The 16,420-nt window shown below is 61.6% G+C and overlaps 4 protein-coding genes across 4 annotated transcripts; 3 read left to right on the forward strand and 1 right to left on the reverse strand.

Annotated features, from left to right (window-relative positions):
* The first annotated feature begins 1,478 nt into the window (after positions 1–1,478).
* NUDT8 (nudix hydrolase 8) lies at positions 1,479–3,911 on the forward strand. Its single transcript, XM_062578081.1, has 4 exons — positions 1,479–1,707; positions 1,789–1,921; positions 2,737–2,814; positions 3,244–3,911. The coding sequence occupies exons 1-4, from the start codon at positions 1,496–1,498 to the stop codon at positions 3,463–3,465; spliced, it is 645 nt and encodes a 214-aa protein (XP_062434065.1). The 5' UTR covers positions 1,479–1,495; the 3' UTR covers positions 3,466–3,911.
* Positions 3,912–5,443: 1,532 nt separating this feature from the next.
* NDUFV1 (NADH:ubiquinone oxidoreductase core subunit V1) lies at positions 5,444–8,051 on the reverse strand. The gene is made up of 10 exons (XM_062578079.1): positions 7,922–8,051; positions 7,768–7,850; positions 7,512–7,682; positions 7,228–7,411; positions 6,956–7,145; positions 6,475–6,687; positions 6,229–6,395; positions 6,062–6,143; positions 5,833–5,978; positions 5,444–5,736 (listed from the first exon to the last, which is right to left on the reverse strand). Exons 1-10 carry the CDS (start codon positions 7,976–7,978, stop codon positions 5,653–5,655), a joined length of 1,377 nt encoding a protein of 458 aa, XP_062434063.1. The 5' UTR covers positions 7,979–8,051; the 3' UTR covers positions 5,444–5,652.
* Positions 8,052–8,810: 759 nt separating this feature from the next.
* On the forward strand, positions 8,811–12,902 carry CABP2 (calcium binding protein 2). The gene is made up of 8 exons (XM_062576295.1): positions 8,811–9,046; positions 9,662–9,824; positions 10,149–10,310; positions 10,750–10,780; positions 11,170–11,304; positions 11,575–11,684; positions 11,885–12,032; positions 12,224–12,902. Exons 2-8 carry the CDS (start codon positions 9,783–9,785, stop codon positions 12,247–12,249), a joined length of 654 nt encoding a protein of 217 aa, XP_062432279.1. The 5' UTR covers positions 8,811–9,046; positions 9,662–9,782; the 3' UTR covers positions 12,250–12,902.
* Positions 12,903–14,141: 1,239 nt separating this feature from the next.
* CDK2AP2 (cyclin dependent kinase 2 associated protein 2) lies at positions 14,142–15,870 on the forward strand. The gene is made up of 4 exons (XM_062576296.1): positions 14,142–14,419; positions 14,575–14,675; positions 14,764–14,896; positions 15,521–15,870. Exons 1-4 carry the CDS (start codon positions 14,311–14,313, stop codon positions 15,586–15,588), a joined length of 411 nt encoding a protein of 136 aa, XP_062432280.1. The 5' UTR covers positions 14,142–14,310; the 3' UTR covers positions 15,589–15,870.
* Positions 15,871–16,420: the final 550 nt, after the last annotated feature.

The following is a 16,420-nucleotide window of genomic DNA, read 5'->3' on the forward strand; positions in this document are numbered from 1 at the left end:
CATTCTGTTTTTTATTTTTTTGTGCTTATTTTTTTCAAGTTTATCCTTGTCCTCTTTCCATAGGGGGCTTGCAGAGCAGAATGAAAATTGGTCCAGCCTCAGACTGATCTTTAGTCTCAGTGCCTTGTTTTTATGACTACTATGTTAATATTGGCTCCAGAAACCTTTATACTGCTTCCCACTATTAATCCCGGGAGAGACTCTTCTCAGCCTTGAAACCAATTAAGGCTTTATTTCAACAGAGGAAATTCCTCTGCAGGCTAGCAGTGCCTAGAAAAGTAACACCCTGAGAAATAACCAAACTTTTAAAAAGACTAGCTGTGAAAATCTCACAGGAGATTGGGCAGCGGCTGCCCCAAATACCAGAATGGCCACAGGAAGGCACATTGGTGGGTTCACGAGCCGCTCAGTGACGGCTGTTGAATAATTGCAAGTCACGGAAGCAGGCTGTGGCAGGGCCCAGGCAGAAAAGCGACACCGTAAGGCTACCTGGGCATCTGCTTCAGCTCGATTTCCTGTCCGTCAGTACCCGCGGCCAAAGAACGGGCGGCTCGATTTCAGGGATGCGATCACCTGGAGTGGAGGGAGAAATCTAATAGCTGGCTGCTCCTCAGGCCAGGCCTGCTCTGGTGTCGCCTCAGCTGCGACGCGGTGGCAGGAGGGGGTGTAAAAGCGGCATTGGCGGGGGAAGGCACACAACCTGTAGGTGGGGGTGCACAGCTGGCAGGAGGCTCTCCCACCGGGCAGGTTGGGGTGCACAGCCGGCGGGAGGCTCTCTCCCCAGGCAGGTTGGGGTGCACAGCTGGTGGGAGGCTCTCCCACCGGGCAAGTTGGGGTGCACAGCCGGCGGGAGGCTCTCCCACCAGGCAGGTTGGGGTGCACAGCTGGCAGGAGGCTCTCACGGGGTGCACAGCTGGCAGGAGGCTCTCCCACCAGGCAGGTTGGGGTGCACAGCTGGCGGGAGGCTCTCTCCAGGCAGGTTGGGGTGCACAGCCGGCGGGAGGCTCTCTCCCCAGGCAGGTTGGGGTGCACAGCTGGTGGGAGGCTCTCTCCCGGGCAGGTTGGGGTGCACAGCTGGCAGGAGGCTCTCACGGGGTGCACAGCTGGCGGGAGGCTCTCACGGGGTGCACAGCTGGCGGGAGGCTCTCTCCCCAGGCAGGTTGGGGTGCACAGCTGGTGGGAGGCTCTCTCCCGGGCAGGTTGGGGTGCACAGCTGGCAGGAGGCTCTCACGGGGTGCACAGCTGGCGGGAGGCTCTCCCCCCCTCCCCCCCCGCCCCCGCTGAGAAGGCGTACGCAGCTGCTGGAGGGGCCTCACGGCTGCGGGACGGGGTGCCCCGCCGGCTGGAGACCCGCTCGGTGGCGGGACGCGCCAGGGGCAGGCCCGCCCCGCCGGCGGCGTCCGGCCGAGCCGCTGCGCCGTGCCCGGGGCGGCGGCGGCGGGGGCGGGCAGGGGCCGCCCCGGAAGGGCCCCGCCGGCGGCTCGGCGGCGGCGCCATGCTGGGGCCCGGCGGCGCGGCGGGGGCGCGCGGGTACCTGAGCGGCGGCAGCGAGCAGCGGTGCCGGGCGCGGCTGGCGGCGGCGGGGCGCGGGGCGGCGGCGGCGGCGGCGGCGGTGCTGGTGCCGCTGTGCGCCGTGCGCGGCCGCCCCGCGCTGCTCTTCACGCTGCGCTCCCGCGCCATGGGCGGCGCCCACAGCGGCGACGTGAGGTAGCGCCGGGGCCCGGGGCAGCGCGGCGCCCCCCGGCGCGGAGCCCCGCGGCGCTCAGGGGCGCGCGTGGGTTCTTGCAGCTTCCCCGGCGGCAAGCGAGACGCGGCGGACGGCGACGCGGTGGCCACGGCGCTGCGGGAGACGCGGGAGGAGCTGGGCCTCGCCGTGGGCCCCGAACGCGTGTGGGGCCTCCTGCGGGCCGTGCCCAACCGGGTAGCGGCGCCAGAGGCGGGGCGGCCGGGCACGGGGCGCCAAGTGTCTGGGGCCAGGGACGCGGGGTTGTGGAGACAGGGTGACAGGGACCCAGGCGGGGGTGGTCTGGGGACAGGATGACCGGGACGAGGTTATAGGTGCACCGTGCACACAAGGTGTCTGTGGATGGGGTGAAAGGGACATGGGGTTCAGGGATGTCTGTGGATGAAGTGACAGGGACATGGGGTGTCTGGGGACAAGGTGACAGGGACATAGGGTGCAGGGGTGTCTGGGTGACAGGACAGAGACAGAGGGCTGGGGGTAGCAGGGACATGGGGTGTTTGGGGACAGAGTGACAGGGACATAGGATATGAAGTATTTGGGGATAGGGCAACGGGAGCATGAGGGATATGGAATATCTGGGGACCGGTCAACAGGGACATGAGGGACTAAGGAGAAAGCAACAGGACCATGGGGCACAGGGGTGTCTGGGGCGGGGGTGGCAGGAACACGGGCACCGCTTGTGGACACCGGATGGGATGTCTGGAGAATGGAGTGTTGGGTGGCAGGAACAGGGCTGATGGATGTTGAGGGATGGGGTGCAGGTAGCAGGGACGTGGTTGTTTGGGTATGGGGTGAGGGGGAGGGGGACATGAGGTGGGAGATGGAGGTGTTGGGGACTAGGGTACAGGATTACAGGGATAGGGGGCTGGGGTACTGGGGACCTGGTGCTGATACCAGATGGGTGTAGGAAGGCCCCGCCTGGCTGGGTGGCATCCTGGGGAACTGGTTTGGCACCCTTATCATTGCTACTGTCCCACTGCGCTTGGTTCCAGCAGGGGATGATGGTGGCTCCTGTCCTTGCGAACCTGGGGCCCTTCGAGGACATGACTCTTACGCCCAACCCCCATGAGGTGGGTGATGCCACGGCGGCCCTCGTCCCACGCTGCCCCTTGTAGCTCTACATGCTCAGGGTTCTCCTTGGCACTGCCCAGACATGTGTGTGCTGCCTGCAGAAGGGCCCTCTCTGTGGGCCCCTTCCCTGCTGGCCATCCCAGCACTGAATGTCTTTCCAGCTAGCTCCTAGTCAGTCCCTCTGATCCCGGTCAGTCTCTCTGGGATCCAGAAATGTTTGCCCTGGGTGGCAGTAGGATGAGGTCCCCCCCGCCCATCCCCCCCCCTTTCTGAGCTCTCGCCTGGGAAAGCTGTTTCAGATGCCTTCCCAGACCCTGGTAGCTACATACCCATACTTGCCAGTTGGCCTGCATGGGGGGGGGGGGTCTACCACAAGGAGGAGGCCCTGGACAAGGCAGTGCAACTGTCACCTACATGTCTCTGCCCAGGTTGAGGAGGTCTTCACCATCCCCTTGGCTCACCTGCTGCAGGCGGAGAACCAGGGCTACACTCACTTCCGCTCCAAGGGCCGCTACAGCTACACCCTGCCCGTTTTCCTCAATGGGCCCTACAAGGTATGGGGGCTCACAGCCATCATCACCGAGCTGACACTGGAGCTGCTGGCGCCTGACCTCTACCGCAGGAAGACACGGGTGACTGGTGACCGCTGAGACCCTGCCAGCCTGCTCCTCTGTTAGCAGGGAGAGCTTGGTCCTGGGTCCTGACTTTTGTGGGAGGGGACCAGAGGCTGCTGGGGTGTTGACCCCCCCCCCCCCCCCCCTCGCCCCAGCTCTCGGTGACAGTGGGCTTTACAAAGCACTTGCAGGCCTGGGATGTGGCCAGTGGTGGTTGATGCAGAGCCTGCACAGACAGATCTTTCCGAGTGCCTTGTCTGGGCTGCTGTTTTATTCCTTTGGGCACCTCTAGGACACTCTCGCCACACACTCCTGATTGGCAGGAGGATGCTGCTGGGAAACTAGGGCGGCCCAGGAGCCGGCTCCACTGTCGCTCATCCGCAGTGCTGCCAGCTCTTTGCCACAGGGCTCGAGTGGTCCTGTGCCCACAGCTGTTGCCACACCTTGTGATTTAGCAAAGTAAAGTATAATGTTTTAAACCACTTGCATCACAGCCTCCAGCTCTTAAAGGGTGGGGGCCTTCTGTGCCAGCACTGCAGGGGAGCAGCAAGCTCAGCTCTTAGAGCAAGATTGGGGGGGGGGTTCTCTCCTGCATTTGTATGGGGGAAACCAACCCTGCTGTGACACTCGGGGAGTTTGTGGGGCGCTTGCTTGTGTCAGTGGCCCAGGGAAGAACATGCTGCTGTGCAAGATTTTTCTCTCTCTGCTGCATGTTGCTGCCCCACGACCCAAGCTCTGAGTTGTGAGACTCTCACCTCTTTGTTACTTTACTCACTCTCTCCTTCACTTTTGAAGCCTAATTTTTTTTTCTCCCCTTAAAGTATCCGCTAGACCAGTGTAGGGTATCTCAAGGGTTTTCTTGAGAGTGGGGCAAACACAAAACTGGGGTGGGTCTACAGACGGAAGAAAAGACAGATCACTACAGCCTTGGGGAAAGTCTCCCATCAATATCTGGCTGTAGAGTCAGCTGCAGAAATGCTCAAATCAGCAACATCAGCAGGAGAGGCCCCAAGGAGTTACGGAGGCCCTGGAGGATGACAGTGCTCAGCCTCCACCGTTGCTGCTCTCAGTAAACATGGGAGTAGCTGACTTTTTAAAAAATCCCATAGGAAGGGAGAAGGTGGCTCAGTGCCAGAGCAGTGACTGCTGGTCTAGGCATCCTGGTGGGAACTAACTAGGATCAGAATTAGCATGCACCAGCTAAATACCAGGAAGAGGCAAAAGAGAAGTAAAGGAAGGCTGTGACCAAGCCTTTTAATAAAACAATGTGTGAAAAACACCTTCTGTTTCAAGAAAAACCCCACCCATGCAGCTTTAAGCTCCTTTGGAAAAGCTTTGGCAACATTTCATTTTTTTCCTCAGAAAGGGAGCTCCTCCTTGAGATATTAAGTAAGTCAAACAGCTGGAAACAAGAGAAGCATAGAGAGCCAACAGCACAGCCAGCAGCAGCTCTGGCTCCCTCATGGCAACTCTCTGCCCAAGTCAGCATGAGGCAGATGGGCAGGAGCACCTGCAAGGTCTTAAGGCAGCCGGGGTCAACCAGGCACGTGTGTGCCTGCCCTCCCAGCTGCAGGCTGCACTGCTGCTCGCTGTGACCAGGCAGAGGAAGGTTGGAGTGAGTGACGGAGCCTTTAGGCAGCATTTGCGAATAGCGGCTTGTGAGCCATGGCCATAATAAAGGCAACGGAGCCACACTTTGCAAGAGCAACAGCTGCTACAATGGGGGCTACAGTCATGAGTTATGGCCTGGGAGTTCCAGGACAAGCTTTAGGATAAAAATCCTTCCCCTGGGGGACTGTGCAGCCCTGGGACAGGGCATAAAGAGCCTGGATTTCCATGGAGAAGCTGAAGGTTTCCAAATGGTAGCCAGGCAAAGCCACGGTGACCCTGATCCTGTGCTGGGATGGGCCTACTCCAAAGCGAGGCTGGACCAAGAGCCCTCTGGCAGTCCCTTCCCACCAGTGCTACCACGATTTTACACCTGCAGCCGATATTTGCAGAAAGGAAGGCCCAGTGAGCACAGCAGTGTTTATTGAGAAACACCAGTGAGGGAGTACAGTCCCACTACCCCACGAACAGCTGCAGGGAGCCACTCGCGCAAGACAAATGCCCACTAGCGGGAAAAGGCAGGGCCATGGGTGTCAGTGGTCCTGTGTGTCTGCAGGCAGGGGTGCTCCAGAAGGAACTCAGCCTGGACTCCTCCCAGTCTACACCAGTTTGTCCTTAAGCTGATGCCACTCGAGCTTTGGCCTCCTCGTAGCGTCGCATCCTCTCCTCCAGCTCTGGGCGGAAGTGACGGATGAGACCCTGCGTAGACCAAACAAGCAGAGTCAGTTAGGCAGTATAACACCACAGTCCCCCAACATCCTGCTCCTGGGGCCAGCCCCAGCCCAAATCCCTTACCTGCACGGGCCAGGCAGCCCCATCACCCAGTGCGCAAATGGTATGGCCCTCGATCTGCTTGCTGATCTCCCACAGCGCATCGATCTCTGCTACCTGGGCGTTGCCCTGCACGAACCGTGCCATAACTTTGTTCATCCAGTCAACTCCTGTGGAGAGAGAAAAGCTGTAATGAACCTGTGGCACAGCCACTGCCCAGTGGCCTCACCGCTTCGTACAGCCCTGTGCTCACCTTCTCGGCACGGGGTACATTGTCCGCAGCTCTCGTGCTTGTAAAACTCAATGAGGCGGGCGATAGCTTTAATAATGTCAGTCTAGGGGAGGAAGGAGCAGACGCTGAGCACCTTTCCTAGTCCTGCTGGGGCACACAGAGGACCAGTGAGGGAAACTGTCCCTTACCGATTTGTCCATGACAATGACAGCAGCTGTGCCAAGCCCACTCTGCACCTGCACCAGGGAATCGAAGTCCATCAGCACAGTCTCACACACCGACTTGGGGAGGAGTGGCGTTGAGGAGCCTCCCGGAATCACAGCCAGCAGGTTGTCCCAACCCCCACGGACACCCCCTGGCAGAGAAGGAGACAGGCTGAGGCCAGTTGACAGCCAGCCCTGTGCCCCTCCATAGGCCAGCCTGTTGCACCTTACCTGCATGCTTCTCAATGAGCTCCTTCAAGGGCACTGACATCTCCTCCTCCACTGTGCAGGGGTTGTTGACATGGCCAGAGATATTGAAGAGCTTCGTGCCAGAGTTGCGTTCACGCCCAAAGCTAGCAAACCAGGCCCCTCCTCGACGGCAGATGGTGGGGGACACTGCCACCGTCTCCACGTTAGCCACCGTGGTGGGACACCCAAACACACCTGGAAGCAGCAAAAGCTCGTAAAGGCTGCATCTGCTCAGAGCGCATCAGCTGTTTCGTTCCTGCTACAGGAACAACCATTTTTGGCCATGATCATGGTTGTTTCCTCCAGCCCCTTTTCTCTCAATCAATCAGCATCAATTGCTTAGAAATGTTTTCATGCTGCCGAGGACTACAGGAGGTCTCTGTGGTGCGGTGGGAGAAGGGAGAAACGTCCCATGCTCACTAGCTCTCAGGGCAGAGGAAGGGGAACGGGGCTGGGAACATACCCACATCTGCAGGGAAGGGCGGCTTCAGGCGCGGCTTGCCCTGCTTGCCCTCAATAGATTCGATTAGGGCAGTTTCCTCCCCGCAGATGTAGGCCCCAGCGCCTCGCACCACGAACACGTCGAAAGCGTAGCCTGAGCCGCAGGCATCCTTCCCCAGCAGCCCAGCCTCGTAGGCCTCTCTGATGGCCACCTGCGGATAAGATGGTCAACAGGGCACTCTCCCTGGTGCCCGCCACTGTGCTCCATGCCCACTGCTGCATCTTGCCGCTCACTTGCAGGTTGGAGGCTTCATTATAGAATTCACCACGGATGTAGATATAGGCAGCTCGGGCCCCCATGGCTCGCCCTGCCACGAGGCAACCCTCCACCAGCTTGTGCGGGTCGTGCCGCATGATCTCACGGTCCTTGCAAGTGCCTGGCTCCCCCTCATCTGCGTTCACGACCAGGTACTTGGGTCTGCAAGGGATGCACCATTACACACTCCTCTCCCTGCCAGCGCCCCCCACAGGCTTCGTTCCCTTCCCCGCTGGGAGCAGGCAGCCCAGCCTGACCTCACCTGCCGTCGGGGGGCTTGTTCATGAAGCTCCACTTGAGGCCAGTGGGGAAGCCAGCCCCACCGCGACCCCGCAGTCCCGACACCTTGATCTCGTTGAGGATCCAGTCCACCCCCTTGAGCAGGATCTCTTTGGTCTTGTACCAGTCACCGCGGCTCAGGGCGCCCCGCAGCCTGCAGCAACAGCGCAACGGCCCGTGGCACGGCGGCGCCTCGGGCCGCCCCCTCGAGCCGCCCCCCCCGGGCCTCCGGCGCTCACCTCCAGTCGTGCCGCCCGTAGAGGTTGGTGAAGATCCGGTCCTCGTCCCGCAGCGACCCGAACTGCGTCTTCTTGGGCGCCGTCTGCGGAGAGGCATTACTTCAGCACCAGCACCGGCCCGCCCCGCCCCCGCCTCCCCCCGGGTCCCGCTCACCGAGTAGGCGGCGGCAGCAGGGAGGTGCCGCAGCGCCAGAAGCTGCCGGGCGGCCATGGCGGTGCTCAGCCGCCCGTCACCTTCAGCCGCCCCCGCCCGTTAATCGCCGCTCGGCGCCGCCGTGACGTCCTCGGCGCCGCCGTGACGTCGCCGGTGCGCGCGCGAGGCGGAGGCGGAGGCGGGGGCCCCGGCCGGGCCCGCGTCCGTGCTCAGGGCGCCCCTGTCGGCGGGGCGGGGGCCCCGGCCGGGCCCGCGTCCGTGCTCGGCGCGCCCCTGTCGGCGGGGCGGGGGCCCCGGCCGGGCCCGCCTCCATCCCCACAACCCTCCCGTCAGGGCTGGGTTGCCTCAGTCCGTCCCTGCACCCCCCCGTCGGGGCAGTGCTGTCCCTGTCCCCACAGCCCTCCTGTTGGGCCAGCGCTGTCCCTGGGCCGGGCCCACATCTGTCCCTGTAACCTTCCTGTCAGGGCGGCGTTGCGCTCATCCGTCCCAGCAACCTGGCAGCTGGGGCCGCGCTGCCCCCCGCCTCTCTCCCCACTTTGTCCCACCTGCGCTCCGGTTTCGGGCTGCCGGGGATCGCGTCGCCCGGTGTCATTGTTGCAGTGAGCGGAGACAGGTCCGGGTCGTGTGTCTGCCCTGCTGGATCTGGTTTCCCTCCCACCCCCGCTGCAATCTCACTCCTGGGAATGGGGGAATCGGATTCGGGGCAGGCGGTGGCGGAGGTCTGGGCTGGCGTCGTGCAGGACGGGAGCAGGGAGTGGAGGGCTGGCAAAGGGGGCAGAAGGCGAGAAGGGCTGTGCGGCAGGACACGCTGGCCAAGGCATGTTCTTTTTCTTCCGGGGACCGCGGCGGCTGAGCGGTGAAAGCCCCACAGCCTGCGCCGTGTTGCCTGCCTCCCAGGGTGCATCCAGCTGGCGCAAGAATGCGGGGCATAGGGCCAGCAAGAGGGGTGGCCATGGCCAGACCCCACGGCCTAGAGGACAGAAGATCTGCCCCCGTGCTGCCACCAGCATCCAGCACAACATGTCACTGAGCAAGTGCGGCTCGTTTCCCAAGGATCATCCTTTGGCCACCAAGGATGTGAGGCTCGAAGTGCCCTCTGCCTCTGGGCAGGTAACCCCTAGCAGGGTAAGCAGCCTGGGGCGCGGGCCAGGGGAGGGACAGGGTACCTGGCTGGGGAAAAAGAGCAGCATGGCAGGGACAGAGGGCAAAGCGAATCAAGCAGGGGGTGCAGTGCTGAAAACCGAGGCCCACTCCCAGTTTTGGGGGCTGCCAAGTACCCCCATGCACTGGCATCACTTGCAGGGCACCGTGTTCCCCCCCTGGCTCCCTAATCCCATCCAGTGGGGCATCTCCTCCATGCATGATGTGGCCTGAGCCTGCTCAGGGGGTGGCACTGCCCACAGGGGAGCTGACCAGCAAACGAGGGAGAGATTTCACCATCGCCATCACTGCCACAGGAAATTAGGGCTGCGTGCCAATGAGGGGAGCGAAGGGGACTGGGGCAGGGGGTCTGGGGTGTGCTGGCAGTGAGGGGGGGCAGGTCATCCCTGCAGGCAGGGGCCTGGGCGGGAGGGGAACAGCTGGGTGGCTCCCCACATCTGGAGCGGCATGACTGAGTGGAGAATAATCCTGAGGATTATGTGTGAGTGTGTGAGTGCGCGCGGGTGCGTGTTTTCCCCACCCCCCTGCCTGCCCTGCATATCCAGAGATATTCAATAAAAACCTCAAATCCCCACGCAGCCACTGTTACTATAAAAAAACCAGTCCTGGCTTGTCCTGGCCAGAGTGCCAGCCCCAAGGACTGCGCCAGCCATCACCCTGGGGCCAGGCATGCCCTGTGGCACGGGGGGTGCCGCCAGCCATGGGCAACTGCACCAAGACCCCTGAGAGGAGGCTCTCAAAGGTAAGGCCTGGCTGAGTGCGTGGGGAGGCCCCGCCGCGCTCTGGCCTCATCCCATCCTTGCCAGGGCTTGTGCACCAGCCCAAAGGAGCGGGCAGGATGGGACAGGGAGCCCTGAGGGGAATTGCTCGGGTGCTGGTAGGAGGTTGGTGAGCCCTGTGCGGAGCCTGTAACGCAGGCATTTCTTGCTGGCCTTGCTCTCTGCAGGAGTCCGTGCGGGGTCAGGGTGCACACTGCCTTCCCAGGGCTGGCTCTAGCCAGCCCCCAGGGAGGCTTTGCCACCACGGAGCAGCCCTCCTTTCTGCTAATGGCCCGCTCTGCCTCCAGGATGGGAAGCAGCACTCTGGCTGTCCTGCCTCGGGCCCCCAAGACCCTGATGAGCTGGCAGAGGCTGCACAGTCACCTCCATTGCAGAACTACTCAGTGCTGCACGGGCTGGTGGGGCCAGCTTGCATCTTCCTCCGCCAGAGCATCGCCATCACCCAGCTGGTACGTATAGCGCGGCCATGGCCCAGCCGTGCCCTGGGCCGCATTCTCCCTCTGCCTGTCCTGCCCCTGAGCCCTCCTGGATTGCCTTGTCTGTAGCTGAACCTGTCTTAATGGTGCCACCCGTTGGCCTTGTGACCATGCCACTTCTGGGCACTGGGTGCCACTTTGGGTTGCTGCTGTCTGTGCCACACCAGCCCATGTGCCCTGCACTTGCTGCCTCAGCTCTTGTGCCCCCAGATCCTCTCCTCTCCCCCAACCTTGCAGCTGCAGGATCCCAGAGGATTGCCTGTTGTGCCCCCACAGTGCCCGTTGCCCCTCTGCCCCATGGCCCCAGAGCAGCATGGCATGGGCTGCTCAGCTGGCTTGCTGGGGAGGGGACCCATGGGGACAAGGACTTGCATTAGGGCCTGTCCTTTTACTCTTCCTGCTTCTTTCCTAGGACCGAGAGCTGCGGCCAGAAGAGATCGAAGGTAGAGCACAGGGCAGTACCCCATGGCTGACCCCACTGGTGTCCTTGCAGGGATGTGCTGCCTTGCAAGAGCAGCCCACTGGGGGTGCCTGAGCTAACCCAGTCCTGAAGCTGGGGTAGCCCCAGCTGGTAAAAGCGTGGAAAGTGGGCTCTCCCTTTTGGGCTGCTGTGGACCACAGACTAGGACCCAGCCTCCCTGGGTTGGTACACATTCCCCACTGTCTGTGAGCATGTGGCCATCCCTCCCAGTGGCTGGCAGGGCAGTGTGGAAGAGGGCAGCTTGAGGGGCCCTGGGGAAGGGGTATACCATGGGGCAGAACTGGGTCCTGTTTCTCCCGACTGTGGGCATGTGGTGGCCGGGCTGTGACTGTGACTCTGCCCTGTGCCCAGAGCTGAAGCAGGCCTTCCGGGAGTTCGACAAGGACCATGACGGGTACATCAGCTACAAGGACCTAGGCGAGTGCATGCGGACCATGGGCTACATGCCCACCGAGATGGAGCTCATCGAGCTGTCGCAGCAGATCAGTACGTGCCAGGGGTGCGCCTGGACCATGCAGGGTGATCGCCCTACCCAGACCCTCCTCTCTGCCCTCTCTATGGCAGGGGTGGGTAGGGACTGTAGTGAGGTTGTTCTGTTCCTTCCCATATGCAGAAACCTGGTCCTGATGTGGACCACTCTCTTCCCTCCTTGGCAGCCAGACCTGCCTCTTGTGCTCTGCCTGGGGGTTCACACCTCAAAAGGCAGGAGCTAGCCCTTGCACTTCTGGTCCTGCTGACACTTTTGTTCTTCTGCAGCAGGTGGCAAGGTGGATTTTGATGATTTTGTGGAGCTGATGGGTCCCAAGATGCTGGCGGAGACAGCGGACATGATTGGGATCAAGGAGTTACGTGACGCCTTCCGTGAGGTGAGAAGGGCTCTGCATGGCTGGACGTGAGGAAGGTGGGCACCGTGGAAGGGACCCTAATGGCCATGGTGCTGGGACAGATGCTTTGAGTGGGCAGCACAGGCACCGAGGGGGACAGCAAGGTAGATGGGAAAGCTCGCAATGTGCCAAAGGCAGCCAGTGCACGTGGCAGCACTCAGCCATCAGCACTTCCCTCGCAGTTCGACACCAACGGGGATGGGCAGATCAGCATTGCAGAGCTGCGGGAGGCCATGCGCAAACTCCTGGGGCAGCAACTCAACTACCGCGAGGTGGATGAGATCCTGAAGGATGTGGATCTCAATGGAGACGGCTTGGTGGACTTCGAAGGTATGGGATGGACAGGGGGCTGAGGCCTAGTGGGTTAAGCCTGGGAGGGAGCTGCAACATGGACTTGTGGCCTTGGCTCAGGGAGGGCAGTTTGAGGGGCCAGCGGGTGGGAGCAGGGCTTGTCTTGTCCCTGGAAATGTAGGGGAGAGGTGGGCAGATATTCTCCCTGAGGCATTGCTCTCTGCCAGCAGAGTTTGTGCGGATGATGTCACGCTGAGGGCAGTGCATGCCAACATGAGACAGGAGCCCTGCTGTGCCTTACAAAGAGGAGGGGGCCACAGAGGAGACTCCTAGCTCAGACTACCGCAAGGGAGGACTCCCAGACCACGGGCTGCACTGGGGCAACACAACGCCCAAGCCCTAGGCAAGGCCCTCACTTCTTCAGTTCTGGACTTGCTCAGACTCATCCTTGGCTGCACACCGGTCTTGCTGCCAAGTTCAAAACATGGTGTGGCACACCTGAGTTCACACCAAACCTCTTTTAATGCAGATTCAGCAGGACTTTGGCTGCTCTTGCTCTGATCTCTGTGCTGGACAGTTTACACTGCCTGGCTCTGATCTCTCCCCCTTTCTCCGAGTTCCCTGCTTTCCAACCCTTCTTGTCCTGTTTCCTACCCCTGCCTCTGCAGCTCCCCCCTTCTCACTCCAACTTTAACTTGCCTTGCTATTCCTGTAAACTCCTAGAAACATCTTCAGTCCCTACCCCACAGCTGTGGTCCAGCTCCAATCTAACAATCCTTCCATCCCTGCACACCAACCCTGCTGGCTTACCACTCCATTCTGGTTTTGACCCCTGTATCCAACCGTAATGCTGAGTCCCAGCCCCTCAGTCTTGACTCTGCACTCTGACCCTATCTCCATGGCATGATTTAGGGCTAACGTTACAGCGTAACCCAGAGCCTGCCTCCTTCCAGTGCTCTGCGCTGGTTATTGTGGTTTCTGCTTGGACCAGATACACATACGTGCGGATCTACCCAAGACTCTTGTGTCCTGCTCTGTCCTGCCCTATGTGGAAGAGGCACCCTTTGGCTTCCTCATCTGAGTTTGGGGTCAGCACAGGCCCTCAGAAATGTTCTTGTTCTACCCCCAAAACAAGGAATATTCTTTGGAGCTTCAGCCTCATTGACTGAAAACCCTTGAGGAAAGAAATCAAGAATAAAACATTATTATTCTTCACCCAGGAGTGAAGGTGGGAAGCTGGGGAAAGGCCTGTCGTCAGCTGCTGGAAGGTGGGGAAGCGAGTGTGGCTAGCTCAGAGTCAGGCTGAAGGCCTGTGGTAGCAGGTGAGCTGAGCTCTGAGCTGATTCCCGCAGCTCTGGAAACGGTTCTGGATAGCTTTTGCATCTCTGGAGTTGAGGAAGTTCTGGCTGCTCTACTTTCAGTTCTCATGCTCCCCTGCTGGGGGGATTTCAACTGAACCAATTTATTCATTTTCCACCTTTGCCCTTTCGAAAATGGAAAACGTGGGCTATGTACTTCTGACTGTACTTCTACCGAATCTAAACAGAAGTAGTTCACGCTCCTGCAGCCCAAGGGTGTTTCCCGTGGCTGCTGGTTGCCGCTCGACGGGAGAAGCCGTTCCGACAGGGCCGCCGCGGACGGCGGGCGGGTGGCCCGGGGGGGGCGGTCGCCCCACTCCGACACCGGGCCAAGGCCCCCGGGGGGGGAAGGCAGCCGGTTCCCCCTCGGCCGCCTCCCTAGCGAAAGGGAGAAGGCCCGGCCCGGCCCCGCTCCCGCCGCCCTCCCGCCGCTGCTGGGCGGAGCCGACGCCGCCGGTCTCCACGGTGACGGGGGCGGGGCGGGCGGCGCGCGACGACGCGGTGACGTCAGTCGGGCGGCGCGCGCAGGCGCAGGCGGCGTCATCAGGGCGAGCGGCCACGCCGGGTGCAAGCGCGGCGCTCTTCGGACCTCGCGCAGCGGAGCGGAGCCGGCGGCGTGCTGAGCCGAACCGCGCAAGATCGTGCCCTGGCGGCGCCCGGGCCGGGCCGGGCCGCCTCCTGTGGCCACGGGGACCCGCCCGCCCTTAGCGGCGGGGCGTAGCCGACCCGCGGCGCCGGGTCCCGGCGCGGAGCGGGAGGGGAGGGGAGAGGAGGGGGAAGCGGCGGCCAATCACCGCGGAGGGGGTGAGTGGTGAGGCCCAATCGGCGTGAGGCGCCGCACCGGCCGGCCAATCGGGGGCGCGCGCGCGGGGGCCGCCCACCAACCCGCGGCGCCGCCGGAGCCGCCGCCGCTGCCGCCGCCGCGCGCCAGGGAGCCGGGAGGGCGCGCGCCGGCGGGGATGTCCTACAAGCCCATCGCGCCCGCCCCCGCCACCCCCGGAGCCGCCGGCACCAGCACGAGCAGCAGCGCCAGCCCCGCACCGCCCGGGCCGGGGGCCCCGCCCGCCGGTGAGAACCCCGCCCGTCCCCTCCCCCCACCGGGAAGCCGCGGGGCAGCGGCCTCGCCGCGGAGGGAGAGTGCGCTGGGGGGGTGGGTGCGAAGGAGGGAGGCTGCGGCAGCCGGTTCCCCGGTAACCTGCTCTTTCTCTGCCTGCCCCCGCCAGCCACGAGTGTCCCGTCACCGTCCGGATCCGTGCCTGGAGCCGCTGCCCCCTTCCGGCCCCTCTTCAATGACTTCGGCCCACCGTCCATGGGCTACGTGCAGGTGAGCCCCGGGGCCGGGGCCGGCCAGGGTGAGCGGCCCTGCCCACACAACCGGGCCTCCCTCACCCATCGTCCTCTGTCCCTTGCAGGCTATGAAGCCGCCTGGGTCACAGGGCTCCCAGAGCACATACACAGATCTACTGTCTGTCATCGAGGAGATGGGCAAAGAGATCCGGCCCACCTATGCAGGCAGCAAGAGCGCCATGGAACGGCTGAAGCGGGGTACGAGGTGCTTGGATGCTTTGGTTTCAGGCCCAGCTGGCCCTCGGGGCTGAGCAGGGCAGCTGAAGGGGGTGCGTGCAGCAGGGGTCCCGCTGTCCTAGAAGGAAAAGTAGCCCCCTGCATGCATGAAGCCCGCTGAGCCTGTGGTGGGCCTAAGCTGCTTGCTGCTCTGGGTGTTATCTTCTGAGTACAAATGCACCGTCATGTTGTTGCTGTGCCAGGCACGTTGGTGGTGCTGTCCTGCTGGCACGTATCCCTTGGCGTTGGAGACTGGAGTGGGAGCTAATTAGCAGTTCTCTTGCGATTCTCTCCCTTCCCCTCTGCTGAGCAGGCTGGGGTGACAGAGGAAATATTTTGGCTCAAGTTGAAAGCCTGAATGCAGGACGTTGTGCCCTGCTGACAGTCTCCACTGCGACAGCAGCAGGAGTCCCTCCATCCCACGCAGGCTTGGAGGGGAAGGGATATAGCCCAGCTCTGCTTACCCCACTGGGTCCTGCTATACCTGCTTTGAGTGTCTAGGGGGTGACATGCAGAGCTGGGGTGGTCTGGGAGCCCCTCCAGGTGGACCGACCCTTCGTTATGGAGTTGGATGATGTACGGTGTCCTTTGTACTTCTCACTGTAGGCATTATCCATGCTCGGGCGCTGGTGAGAGAGTGCCTGGCAGAGACAGAGCGCAACGCACGCACGTAACAGCCAATCTTTATGGACCTTTCTGTCTGCGAGCGTCCGAGACCTGGAGGTCGTCCATCCCCTGTGAACCTTGCCACCAATCAGTGTCTTGAGAGCCTGGTTCTTTCTTCGTCCTATACAGACCTTTTTACCTGACAGCCACCTGATCCTTGGCAGCTGCCCCGCTGCTAGGCAGCGCTGGGAAGCCGGCCTTTTGCTGCGCGCTGCAAGCACCTCCAGGGCTTTTCTTCTCTCTTTATAAATGCTTGTTTTTATAAATAAAGGAAATTGTTGGGATTCTGATCTGCCTCCAGCCCTTGTGCTTTGTCTCCTCTGCTGTGGGCAATAGCTGCTCTGCTGGTTAAGCCTGGAAGTGGTGGAGGAGCTGGCGCAATTTAAATCTCACACTTGGAGTCAGGAGAGCCTCTTTTCCTGGAGCCTGGCCCTGTGTTTTGGGATGAGATGAACAATGTGTGCAGCACGGCTATGCTGGTGGGCCAGGCACTAGGGCAGCCTGCCAGGGTGGGTCTGGAGCTATGGGTTTTGCAAGGAAAATATGACACCGCCCTATTGCGTACATCCTGCCTGTGCCCCATGTTTGGAGTTTGGGTGCTGTCTGTTCTGTGGGACTGAAGAGCTCAACAGTGGTGGGGTTGGTCACATGCTTGGCTTGCCCCCTGTACACTGGGGGATGTGGAGGTGACACAGTGTCCTTTCTAGGGGGAGGGGAGAAGATAGGGCTGCAGGAAGAACACTGAGCAGAAAGAGAATTTTAGTAGGGCAGGGCTATTTTTGGAATGAGAACAAGGGCTTTTCACAGGTTGTTGGGGCTAGGACGTCTTTGTTCCCCTAG

Source organism: Rhea pennata, chromosome 5, assembly GCF_028389875.1.
Source record: "Rhea pennata isolate bPtePen1 chromosome 5, bPtePen1.pri, whole genome shotgun sequence".
Taxonomy (NCBI): Eukaryota; Metazoa; Chordata; class Aves; order Rheiformes; family Rheidae; genus Rhea; species Rhea pennata.